Source organism: Hermetia illucens, chromosome 5 (assembly GCF_905115235.1).
Source record: "Hermetia illucens chromosome 5, iHerIll2.2.curated.20191125, whole genome shotgun sequence".
NCBI classification, from domain to species: domain Eukaryota; kingdom Metazoa; phylum Arthropoda; class Insecta; order Diptera; family Stratiomyidae; genus Hermetia; species Hermetia illucens.
In genome coordinates, this window is record NC_051853.1 from 4,540,431 (window position 1) to 4,553,640 (window position 13,210).

General features: G+C 46.6%; 1 protein-coding gene across 1 annotated transcript in view; it reads right to left on the reverse strand.

The window, feature by feature from the left end:
- The window catches only part of LOC119657852, a 181,611-nt gene that overhangs the window by 10,695 nt on the left and 157,706 nt on the right, over nt 1-13,210 (reverse strand). The window contains exon 6 of the mRNA XM_038064975.1: nt 7,621-7,713. Within this exon, the coding sequence (XP_037920903.1) occupies nt 7,621-7,713 (93 nt within the window). The remainder of the gene's footprint in view (nt 1-7,620; nt 7,714-13,210) is intronic.

Sequence of the window (13,210 nt, forward strand, 5' to 3'; positions counted from 1 at the left end):
CCTTCGATGATGCTGTTTGGAATCTAATTCGATTTTTGCGCTAACGATTTTTATTAATTTAACAATTTTATCCACAGAACCTAGCTTATAAACTTTCCAAAACTTACATAATTCCAAAAAATACCAAAAAGATATTGGAATATTTTAAAGTGATCATTAACATTTTTTGTTGTTGTATTCACATAGACAGACCATGTAAATCTCCTGTTCACTCCTTTGTGGAGTATACAGCATCCGCACAATCTAAGGACTCATTGAAACTGCGCTTCAGTTTCATTATCACCATACTTAGTGCTGTGCAAAATATAGAAAACTCCTCCGCGAAAGAAGGGGGGGGGAGGAGGGGTTTAACTAGCTCCATTTTACTAGGGTTCAGCTTTCCCTCAATCGGTTGTTATTCCTTTTCTCGATCTGAATCTTTTCCATGAATCAATCCAATTTTTCACTTCATGGTAAGAACCGAAACGATTCGACTAAAATTTTGAAGTGAGCACCCAAGCCCCCAAGTGTTCAGGTTTGGAAGCATATCAGCCACTAAGCCAAGTAAAGGGACAACTTCTGTGAAAACATCAACAGCTCCGACGTCCACTGGTGGCTTCAACTTTGCCCAACAAAATCCTGTCGCTGGGAAAATTGTTTCGATTCTAACTTTCACGTCAACTGCCGGCAACTAGGCAACGACCAGTCCAAGTTTGGTAAAAAGGATAAGTTTGTTGTTGATAAAGTGATTGCGAAGGAAGTCTCTGCTCGGGCCGTTTTCTGTGTGGCTGTGCTGTTCAAGTGCTTCGGTGCGGCGGAATTAAATTCGTTTTTTTCTCCTTTTTCTCAATTTCCGTCAACTTTGCTCACAAGTATCATGACTCGTGCCAGCCAATTGCTTCGAAAAATGAGGCAGCTGGATGGAGATAAGGTCCACTGAGAGCTTTTGAAAACGCTCTGATTGCAGCGACTCCCCGAGGGCACCCACACTATCTTAGCCTATGCGGACTCGGGTCACTGGAAGTGCTGTCCGCCCCGTCGTCGGGAAAGTGTCTAGGAACACACATCGAGAGATCGAGGACCTTAAGTCAATGGTAAATATACTTGGGAACGCGATCTCTAAACTAACGGCGACTGGGGATGAATTTGGGAGATAAATCTCGATTGCAGTCACCCAAAACGTAGTATCATGTCGCCTTACAATTTTCGACCCGTTGCTTTCTGGTCGACATGGGCTTGGTGGTGTCAGTTCTTCCCGCACCCCGTCCAAACACCATATTACCGCAAAACTTGCGACTGGCTGCCGCGAACTCCTCTCCCATCCGCACTTACGGCCACAAGCAGGTGAACGTGAGTTTCGCATTGCGTCAAACGTTTTCGTGGTGATTCGTTTTGACTGACATTATCACCCACATTTTAGGCTCAGAGTTCCTGTGTCACTATAGGTTAGCAGTGGATCTGCAGTATAAAGCCTTTATAGAACCCACAACCTCGTTAAAGTCGTCAGGAGAATAACGCAGCATCACTACTAGCAGCAGTTCTCCCAACCGGGTAAGCACGATATGCAGCACCACATCAACACTACCGCGGCTAGCTTGTTGCAAAGAAATGGTTCAAAGAGCTCATGAAACAGGGTATTTGTAGACCTACCGATAGCTGTCAGTCATCTCTACTTCATACAGTCCCTAAGCCAAACGGCAAAAGGATGCCTTGCGCAGGTTTCAGTCGTCTGAATGTTCAGATAATCCCCGATCATTACCCTATTCCACTCGTCCATGACTTTGGGCATTCATTGACAAACTGCCGTGTTTCCACGATCTTGGATCTGGCCAAAGCGTATTCCAAATCCCTATAGCTCACGAAGCCATACCGAAAACAGCTTTTTGCACACCTTTCAGACTCTTTGATTTCACCAGGATGACGTCTAGCTTGTGCAACGCTCCACAGATACATATTTCAGGGATTCATCCACTCTGTCTTATGAAACTTAAACTGCTGTTTCGTCTATATGGATGATGTTTTAGTTGCGTCTTATTCCGAATCTGAGCATTTGAGCCATCTCGAGACGTTTTCAATGTCTCTTCGCGACCGGGCTCATTCTAAACGTTGAAAAATGCAAATTTCCACAGAAGCAAGTGAAATTTCTCGGTCACATGATTCCTGACGGAATTCAACCAGACTGGAACAAAATTGAAGCGTTAAAAAAATTTCCCCTGTCAACCACGCGGAGGATCTACAAAGGGTATGAGGCATGTTAAACTTCTATCGTCAGAAAAAGGGTCGGTTTCGATCGTTAACCTGACATTTGTTAGCACTTCACTGGTGAGGGAGATTGCTTGGCAAGTGAGTGAGCACTACACCCACAGTGACCACCAGGCCATCTTCCTCCGCATTGGGAACCGACGCTCTGGAGGTGGAAAGGCTAAGGCGGTGCGCTGGTCTATCGGAGCGTTCGACGAGGAGACATTCCTGGCCGCATTGGAGGGAGCCCATGATCCGGATGGAACAGCGGTGGAAAGGGTCACACAGCTGTCTCAGCGTGTAACCGAAGCATGCGACGCTACGATGCCATGACAACGTTTGCACCACGGCAAGAGGCCAAACTACTGGTGGAACACGGAGATCGCTGCCTTGAGATCCTCTTGTCTCCGAGCGAGGAGACTTTCCCACAGGACAAGCGGAAGGCCGGAGCACCAGGAGCGTGAGGAGGAATACAGGGATCTGCGAAGCAACCTTAAGAAGGCCATTCGGAGAAGCAAGCGGGAATGCTACCAGAACCTCTGCATGGAGGCTAATACGAATCCGTGGGGTACAGCCTACCAAGTTCTAATGAATAAGATCCGCGGGCGAAAATCATCTCAAGTGACATGCCCATGGCTCTTGTTGCAAATAATTACAACTCTTTTCCCGCAGCAGGAGCAGGACGAAAGAGAACCCCAGCTGGCAGCTCAGCAGGACGTCTTCTCGATCTCTGATGTTACCGAAGAGGAACTTTGGGAAAACTGCAGACGCATTGGGGACAGCAAGGCTCCGGGATTGGACGGAATTCCGAACAGGGCTCTGAAGGTGGCGGTCAAGGCGACCAAGGTGGTTCGCAAGCACATTCGAATCGTGCATGGCGGAAGGAGTGTTTCCCGCCCAGTGGAAGAGGCAGAAGCTGGTCTTGCTACCGAAGCCCCGAAAACCACCCGGCGTGCCCTCTTCATATCACCCTATTTGTCTCTTAGACACCCTGGGGAAGATGTTGGAGAGGGTGATGTACAACAGGCTGTTCCCGTTCATCGAGCTTGCGGGTGGTCTTTCGGAGCGGCAATATGGGTTTCGGCGAGCCCGTTCTACGGTCGATGCTGTAGCAAAGGTCGTGGAATTGGCTCGAAATGCAATGGCCATGGGCAAATGCTGTGCTCTGGTGACGCTGGACGTCAAAAATGCTTTTAACTCAGCCAACTGGGGCTGGATTAAGGGCGCTTTGGCCAAACTGGGTGTTCCTAGCTACTTGGCTCGGCTCATCCAGAGTTACTTTTCGGACAGACTTCTCTGGTACGAGACGGACGACGGGCCGAAGGAATACATTGTGACAGCAGGTGTGCCTCAAGGTTCTGTATTGGGACCGCTGCTGTGGAACATAATGTACGACGGAGTGCTTGGCCTTCGCGTGCCGGAGGAGACAACGCTGATTGGTTTTGCGGACGACTTGGCGGTAGTTGCAATTGCAAAGCATCCCGAAGATGTGGAGCTTTATGCAAATGAAGCCATTCATACCATCAAGTCATGGTTACGAATGGTCAAGCTGGACCAGGCGGACGAAAAGACGGAGGCGGTCCTCATTACCAACCGTAGGAAGAACAACACAGTTACCATCCAGGTTGGTAATCGTGAGGTCGTCTCAAAATCGGTTGTCAAATACCTGGGGGTGATGATCGATGCCAAGCTGAGTTTCAAGGGACACTTGGATTATGCGCGAGAGAAGGCAGCAAATGCCAGCTCATCCCTTGCAAGGATGATGCCTAATGTGGGAGGGCCGAAGTATAGTCGCAGGCTACTCATCACCGGAGTGGTGAGGTCGATCCTGCTATACGCGGCCCCTGTCTGGACGGGAGCGTTGAACCACACTGTCAACCGGAGGGAGATATTTTCGGCATTCCGGCCAACTGCGCTAAGGGTGTGCAGCGCATTTCGGACGGCGTCGACGGAGGCAGTGTGTGTTATCGCAGGAATGATCCCTATAGAGCTTCTAGCGTGCGAGGCACACTGGCTCTACGAAAAACGGAAGGCAAATCCAGCCGAGGTGAATGCGGATTTCCGAAAAGCCATCAGGAGAGAGTTGTGTGGCAAGTGGCAACAACGATGGGATAACTCCGACAAGGGTAGGTGGACACATACATTGATCCCGTGTATCGACAAATGGGTCAACCGAAAGCACGGAGAATTGAATTACCACCTGACACAGTTCCTTACGGGACACGGTGGCTATAGGAAGTACTTGCATCGCTTCGAGTTGGACGAGTCTCCCAACTGTTCTGAATGCGGTGCTACACCCGAGGACCCGGAGCACGTTATGTTCCATTGTCCCAGATTTCTGCAGCAGAAAAGGAGGTTGAACAGCATCTTAGGGGCGGACATCGAGCCCTCCAACGTGGTGGAAGAGATGCTGAAGTCGGAGGAAAACTGGATGGCGGTAAATGAGGCAGTAGCCGTGGTGCAGACAAAACGCCTGGAGTTGGATCGAGTTCGGAAGGCGGCGCGACGGAGACGTGACATGGACGAGCTGGTATAGCGAACCAGAGCCTCCCCCGCGAAGTAATACTTCACGGTGGCCCCGCGGGGAGGGGCGGAAGAGTGGGGGTGGTTTTAGTGGGTGTGAATCCCACACACTGCTGCAACCTGGCACAACAGCGTCTTTCTAAGATTTCCACCTCCATCCATAAAAAAAAGAAACTTCTATCGTCGTTTCTTACCCAAGGTCGCTCATCACCAAGCTGTCCTCAACTCTCACTTGTCTGTTTCAAAAATGGTAGACTCTCCCGATGCTGCATGTTTTTCAGAGGCTGTCCATGCGTTTGAAAGTGTCCAACAACAGCTACACTTCTGGCTTTTCCTCGCCCCGTGTTCATCGATACCTCAGATGCAGCGATAGGCGCCGCTCTTCACCAACGGATGAACCGAACCTGGCAACCGTTAAGCTTCTTTTCGAAATAACTCAACCCAGCTCAACGTAACTACAGCGGCTACGATCGTGAGTTACTCGCCGTATACCTCTCCATTAAATACTCCCGTTTTTACCTTGAGAGCAGGCTGTTGACTGAATTCATAGACACCACAGGCTCCATAATTTCGCACTTAAACAGAAGCCCGTCAAAGTACCTCCTCGCCAACTTCGGCAACTAAGCTTCATCAGCCAGTTAACTTCCAACATCCAACACGTATCTGGAAACGACGACGTCGTTACGGACGCTTTGTCACAAATCTCGGAGGTCACAATCCCCGCGACGGTCCATTATACAGCAATCACCGAGGCGCAAAAAGACGATGCAGTGCTTCAGAGCCTGAGAACAAACTCCAAATAAAAGTTCAAGGACTTTCCTATTTTCGGCCCATACTCCTACTTTCTTTGCGAAACCTTAGACAAGAGACCCAGCCATTTATGCCGGCTGATTTTCGCAAGGAACTATTCCACGCAGCGCACGATCTTGCGCACCCAGTCATTAGGACGACGAACCGGCTAATAACCGGAAAATACTTCTAGCCGTCCATGAATAAAGACATAAACTCTTGGGCCACGCAGTGTATCGCATGCTAAAAGTGTAAAATGTAAAAAAAAGATAAGCGTATTCTCACGGTCAACCAAGTGCTTCCACACCATCCACCTCGACATAATTGGCCCTTTGCGAGACTGGCACGGATATAGGTATGGCCTTACAATCATCGACAGGTTTACGCAGTGGCTTGAAGTAACACCTTTGACTAACATTACGGCACAATCATGTGCCAACGCCCTCTGTCGATAAAGGAGGATCCCGCGCTTTGGTGTACCATCCGTAATTATCACGGACCAGGGAATGCAGTTTGAGTCTACTCTTTTCTCAGAGTTAGACAAGCTCCTGGGTTTGAATCGCCACAGGACCACTGCATACCATCTGCAGTCCAATGGGATCCTAGAACACTAACACCGGACGCTAAAGGCCGTCTTAATGGCTCGCGGCAATCCGTCGTGGTCACAGTCCTTGCCTTTCCTCCTCCTCGACCTTCCCATAGCCCATCGAGAGGAGTTCACTGCCAGCCCGGCGCACAAGGAGAATCTGCGGCTCTCAGACAACCCTGTGCTGAATATGAGAGCATATTCCGATGTTTGTTTCGTTTTCAGGTTCCGATGCGGACTCATGGTTCGGTTAAAAGGATAGGTGAAGTTTCGGTAAAAGATAAGTGAGGGTATACAGTGTCAAATTGGACCGCCCCCCCCCCCCTCCCTTCTTTCAAACCCGGATTCCCAAACCCTCCCCATCAATTTCGTCCACACTTTAGATTGTTCAAATAGCTCCCACAAATCATTACACACATTGCACCATTCTTGCGCCAGATACTCTTTTGACCCACCCCCAACAATTTGCCCCACCCCAACCAAACTAAAACTCAAAATCTTTGCCACGTCAACCATTGAATACTTACACGAATCCCTACTTATGGGAAGTTTAAGAAACTAAGAAAGGGATACTAAAATCATCCCAATTAAAATTGAAATCCTCCCAATTAGTTTCACCAGATCCTTCGTTGTCATCAAAACAATATTCCAAAAGGAATCCACCACATATCTGACCTTGCTTCAGTTCCCGTCGCGAGCACTGCAATTTTCAGTGCAATTTGCGCAGAAATCTTGTATCTGATCCCATTAAAATGTAATATTAACTGCCCCAAGTATAGCTCCAATTGTTTCCTTGAACATTGGAAAAATTGCCAGCAATACCAGAAAAGTTTTGATATTGATACCACCATCTGCGGATCACATTCGTCGGTCATGAAATACTAAAAGGTTCTCCACTATCTATTTATGGACGCAACACACTGTATTCATGACCTCATGTAACTTTCTCCGTGTTACGAAATTTCTAGTAGATATTTTTCGATGAAATTTAATAGCTACCAGCTTTCGCCTCGCAACCGACTTCCGCCTCGTTTACTTACTAGATAAAATCCTTTTGAAAAATAATGGACCGAAAACGACGAGAAATAAAAGAAAAGGCGAAAAACCAAATACCGAAAACCTCCATCATCGCCATCATCATCATTGACTGACTTTCCCGTCCGCTCCTGGTTTCGTTGAAAATTTATATTAGAAGTTCCCGCTTTTCCCTTCAAAAAGGTGTCGAAGGATTCGTTTCGTCGCATAGCCTTCAGCTATGTATGTAGGAAGTAGATATGTGGCTTTGACTCCCACAAGATGTGGGGTTACAGTTTTAGCATTCAATTGCTTGCTGAGAACCACTGACGTGGAAAGTTCAGGATGTTCCCTAGGTAGTTTCGTGGCATGTAGTGTGCGTGAATAGTGGTTTCTGTCGAGACGTGTAAAATATCCAATATGGATAGAACAGATACGGATACGAAGCGAAGGACAACCCCGTTGCCCCCAAGAGGAAGCACTCTTACCTGCTCCAATGATGAGGTCTCGATGTATTTGGCTCCGATTGAGGTGGCCAGGTCCCAGGCTTCTTTGGACGATATCGGCTTCTCTCCATGCATCTGAAAAGACAACGTAACGTTAGAATAAACGTGAAAGATTATCACAGCTCCGGCAAGATGAAATTTTAAGTGTGGAGCTTGGCTAGCTGTTCGAATTCAATTTTATGTTCGTACACCGTCGCATATCCGCATGATTACATTTTTCATCGTTCGGTGGATAGATGGATTGGATGGGATGCTTGAATATAATAAGGAATAGGGGAGATGTTTGCGCCTTAAAATAAACGTCCTTAGACACTTATTACATTAAAATTTCAGACCATCTTACATATAGTACGCCGGCACTTACTACTCCTCCCTCCTAACGACAATAGCAACAAGAATTACGGTCACACGGCTGGTAATCGCGAAAAGTTTTAGAGGAAGCGGCAATTAACCACGTTCACCGCTTCTTGCAACTAACCTGGGAGATTCTACTACAAATCACTCTGCAAGAAGTGCCGAAATGGTAGAAAGATCCACTGTTCTGGAGAAAATAACAAGCTACTTTCCCCGTCTCTGGAAAGAGGCCCTTATCATTCCTATCCTCAAGAGCGGAGACCCTTCCCTTGCTGTGAACTACCGCCCCATTTCCCTTCTCTCCTCTTGTTCCAAAATCCTAGAAAGATACGTCAACGACTGGTTGACCGCGCACTTCGGTCACCTCATTGTCAAAGAGCAGCATGGTTTCGTGAAACATAGATCAACGGCTTCAAATCTTCTGGTCTTTACCAACTTTGTTGCTAAACGCTTGAATTGTTTATACTGATTTCTCCAAAGCCTTTGACACCGTTGACCATAACATTCTCCTCTCTAAACTTTCTTCGCTAGACTTCCCTCCCTCAGTCATCTCCTGGCTTTCCTCCTATCTCTCATACCGTTCCTGCAAAGTTTCTTTTCATGGTCACTCATCTGGTTCCTTCTCTCCTTCCTCTGGTGTTCCCCAAGGTTCTACACTTGGCCCCCTACTCTTCCTGTTTTTTATCAGTGACCTCGCCTCCATCCTCACCTGTCCGTATTTGCTTTACGCAGACGACCTTAAATTGTTTGCTTCTGTTTCGTCTTCATTGGACTGTGCTCTCTTACAATCCAACCTTGATAATTTAGCCCGTTGGTGTTCGGTCAGAAAGCTAACACCGAATGTCAACAAATGCCACTGGATGCGCTATTCCCTGAAACCTTTCCCATCATCCTTTTCCTATTCTCTCAGTGGTCAACCCCTTTCACTACTGACCTCTTTCAAAGACCTGGGTGTAATATTCGACGTTTAAACTCCGTTTCAATTCCCACTTCGTTGACATCATCAATAGAGCTTCCAAAATGTCTGGTTTTATCCTACGTTCCTCGTCCGACTTTACCTCAATCCAGCCCTCCTTAACACTCTTCAATTCCCTTGTCAAAAACACCCTTGAATATTGCTGTGTAGTCTGGTCCCCCTACCGCATCCGTGATGACCGCGCTCTTGAAGCTGTACAACGCAAATTCACCCGGACCCTCTTTTACAAAAAGAACCTTCCACGGGTTGATTATCCGTCACGACTCCGCACCCTCAATCTCCCCTCCCTACCGCAACGCCGTATCTTCCTTGATATGTGTACCCTTTTCAAACTCTGCAATGGTCTGATGGACTGCTCCGCCAACTCGGATATTACTTTCCCTATCGCCTCGTCTCATAACACACGTAATGCGGACATTTTTGATGTACCCTTCGCCGAGCTCGAGATTTACTTTCACTCTCCGATCCCGAGGTTTTGCCGGTCCTACAATGCCCTACAGCTTGGTTCCTTTGACTCTATGTCCCTCTCTAGCTTTAAGCGCAAAATATGCCATTTACTTGCTCCTCCCTCTGAGGACAATATGTAATAAGAAATTTGCTTTCTGTGTATTGTCCACATTAAATAAATAAATAAATAAATAAATACTCCCGCTGCACCGGGAAATCTAGTATCTCTGACGACCAAAAAGAAGAGGCGCCATCGAGATCGGACACCACTTGTCGGGGAAAAGGACTGACGAACTCGGCAACCAGACGAAAACGGAGATCATCTCTCCGGAGAGGATGGACTTCAACCGGACGAACGACAAAAGCAAAAAAGGAAAGACTACTCAAGAAGTGCGGGGCGGTCTTACGGAAAATCAAGGTTGCTACCATCGTCCAGCGATACATTGCTATCGATGTCAAAAATGGCATAATTGAAATAGAGGAACTCCTGGACCTTATCACCCACCAGCGAAATTCCTGGAAGACCACCGGAGATGAGTTGAGGAAAAATCAAATCGCACTGCCTTTAACCTGCCAGAAGAGAAACAGACACGTGATAGTAGAAAAATCGTTAGTGAACTCAACAATGAAAATCCACGAAGAAACTGCCTCAAACTTAGGCGGATTGCCCAGCACGCAAGAGCTCAAGGTAAGATAACTTTTAGATCCGCGGAAAAAAGCGAAAAAGGAACTCCTCCCTGAAAGTCAAAGTCAAAAAATACCCTGCTGGCAGGGGCTCGACTGGACAATGGCATTAACAGGAACCAATGGGGCCTCGAGTATAAATTTATTACCAAAAAACTTGCCAATCCTGAGCTGACGTTGTCAATGAGAAGGGAAGTACTGAGGAATGTCCACTCTGTAATGAAGCTGCAAGAGGAAGCCCCATCCATAAAACGTAAAAAACACAAGAACTGGATGGCGTTCCGGGCGAAGTGCTGAAACTTGCATCTAAGTAGAAACCGGAATTGCTACGCATGCATATTTGACAGCGGGTATTTTTGCTTAAAGCTGGAAGGTTGAGAGACCCTTTCTGATAAGCAAAGCAAAGACGCCCAGGGAAGCTCATGAACCTAACAACTCTCATCATACCAATATGGTTTTAGTGCCTGGCGATCCACAATTGATGCGATTGAGGAAGTGGTCCAAGCAGTGACACTGGCCAACGCTCACAGCTGCCATTATCGACGAATGGTGCTCCTTGTGATGCTAGATATAACAGACCCCTTCAGTTTGATTTGATCTGATGTAAGGTGGCGCATCAAGCTCAAAGCACTGAAAAATTGTTATCATATTCCAAACAACCTTTAATATCATTAAAGGACTATTTGAAGGTCCACGTCCTGCTCTACCAGAACAGAGAGTAGAACCAGGGTCGCATCGGGGTTAGCTGTCTATCTCTTGTCGGGAACTTTTGGAGGGCCTTATATGAAAGTTTGTCCTACTTGGGATGCGTGACGAAGCGCATTCGTTCAGATACGCAAATAATATTGCGGCATTAGTCACTGAGAATGGCAATGTGCCTAGTCAGCAGGATGTCTGAACACCAATTTTCCACAGGTATGTAAATAAGTGAAATAGTCATCTTGAACAAAGAAAGGAAAATCCCTTTGCCGGATTCCATTAAACAGATTGAAAAAGTATTAAAGGAATATCGCCACATTATTGAGAATCCAACCAAACTTCGGATGCCCAACCCCGTACTGCCAAGAATAGAGGGTCTACCAAAGATCCACACACCTGACAACGAATACCGGGGAATTATAACAGCCACAAACTCGTCCACACCAAATATCGCCAAGTGGCTGTTCAATAGGTTTAAGGAACTAGGGGGCTACCCGCTGGACAAGCCATCAGGAATAGAGAGGACTTCATCAGGACACTAAAAGATGTGGAATTTACAATGCCGGATGAACGATTAGTGTCATTCGACGTGGAGGGCTTGTTTCCAGGTCTCCCAGTGAACCAGGCGCTTTTGTATCTGGAGGAGTGGCTACTGAGTAAAAATCCCGCATCCTTGGCCTGGAAGAGAAAAACAGGAATGCTCATAAAACTTGCGGGAGTATGCATGTCGGAGAGCTACCTGATATTCAGAGGGAAGTTCAACAAAGGAGCCAGAGGAGTGGCAATGGGGAGCCCCCTTTCATGGACAGTCAATCTTTATCAGCCAGAACTTCTGCAACATAATTTTCCCCACTATGATAGAAGGCTGTAGCTATCCTAATGGGTCAGATAGTTTGGCTATATCCGAAGCTACCATTCTCTTAGTAGTTTTATTTAAATTGAACTTGGATGTATTCACTTTGAATGTGAACACGTCGTCTCGTGGTTGAAATTGTAAACCCAGCGCCTTAATAACTTCATCAGTGCCGGTGCGGTCGATGTGGTATGGTTACAGCTGTCAAAGCTTTTGGGATGCTGCGAAGAACTTCTTCGCTATTAGACGTCCATTTCCTAATGTCTAATCCTCCCTTTTCTAGCATTTTTACCATATCGCCAAACAAGGTCTTAGCTGATTCAACGTCATAAGCTCCTGTCATGTCAATCGTCCAGATAGAAATCTGTCAATGCTCGTTGTGATGCGCATGGATGAGTAAATTGTGCATCTTCTGTTAAGCTTCATAACGTTCGTATTGCCTAGAACGGAGCACTGTCTGTACCGTATGTTATGATTTTCAACCGGTAATATGTGATAGGTGCTTCCATGCTCGGTCTCCACACAATTCGTTGATAGTCAACGTCCTTGCGATCTACTAATACCTGGCCGTACATTTTCTCAATGTCTGCTGTTAGTGCTATTTCAAATATCCTCCAATGCGTCACTTTTGTACACATTGGGTCCTGAATGGTAGGTCCGACCACCGATAGTAAGTTGAGCGATTGTTCAGAGGGAGCTTTATACGAGGCATCAAAGACCACACCTACCTATGTTGACGTGCTTTCTGCTTTAACCACAGCATGATGTGGTAGGTAGTATGCTGGTCTTGTGTATATTTCATTCTCTGGTGCTTCCTCCATTTCACTTTCCAATGCGTCAACGTTGATTAAGCTAATAGTTGATGGGATGCGGTCCTGATGCTCCGTAGTCCCTGATAAAATCCAGCCTAACTTAGTTTTCTGTGCTAGGATTAGCATTGGTCATGTGATTCACTAAGGTGATTGGATGTTTTGAATCTGCTTCCGTTTTGATCGCTGAAGGCTCCCGTAATTTACATTGTGACTCCTTGTCGACATGCGGTAAGGTGTGGTACCGTTTGTTGCATTCTCTACGTTGATGAATGATGTGGTCTTATACCGTTGAAGCACAGCTTTGCCGATGTTGTGTGCTCTTTTCTCTTGGAGATCGTTACCTTGAGGAATTTGTCACCTCCATATATCTGATAATGATTCTTGCAAACTGGACACACCTGAACTTTCCCTTTGTGGAACTGAAGACTGCAAACCCTACAACACCACATTATATGCTGTTCATATGGTTGTTCCGCTTCCTCGTACTCCCTCCTGTATTCAGCCAGAGGAGTGACCTTTTAGATATAGTGAAGCATTCGTCATATGTATGCCCTTTTTTGTGACAAAAAGCACATGTTATATTTTGTAGGGACCCCTTTGACCCTATTTACCTACCGCGGTTGAACTGATTGTTTCCTGCCTGTACTTCTTCTACTTGGACATTTGTCAAGTTTAGGTAGGCTAGCCACTTAACTCCGCCATGCTATTAACATAGTATGCTGGTCCCAAGCCCAGGTAAAGGAGGAG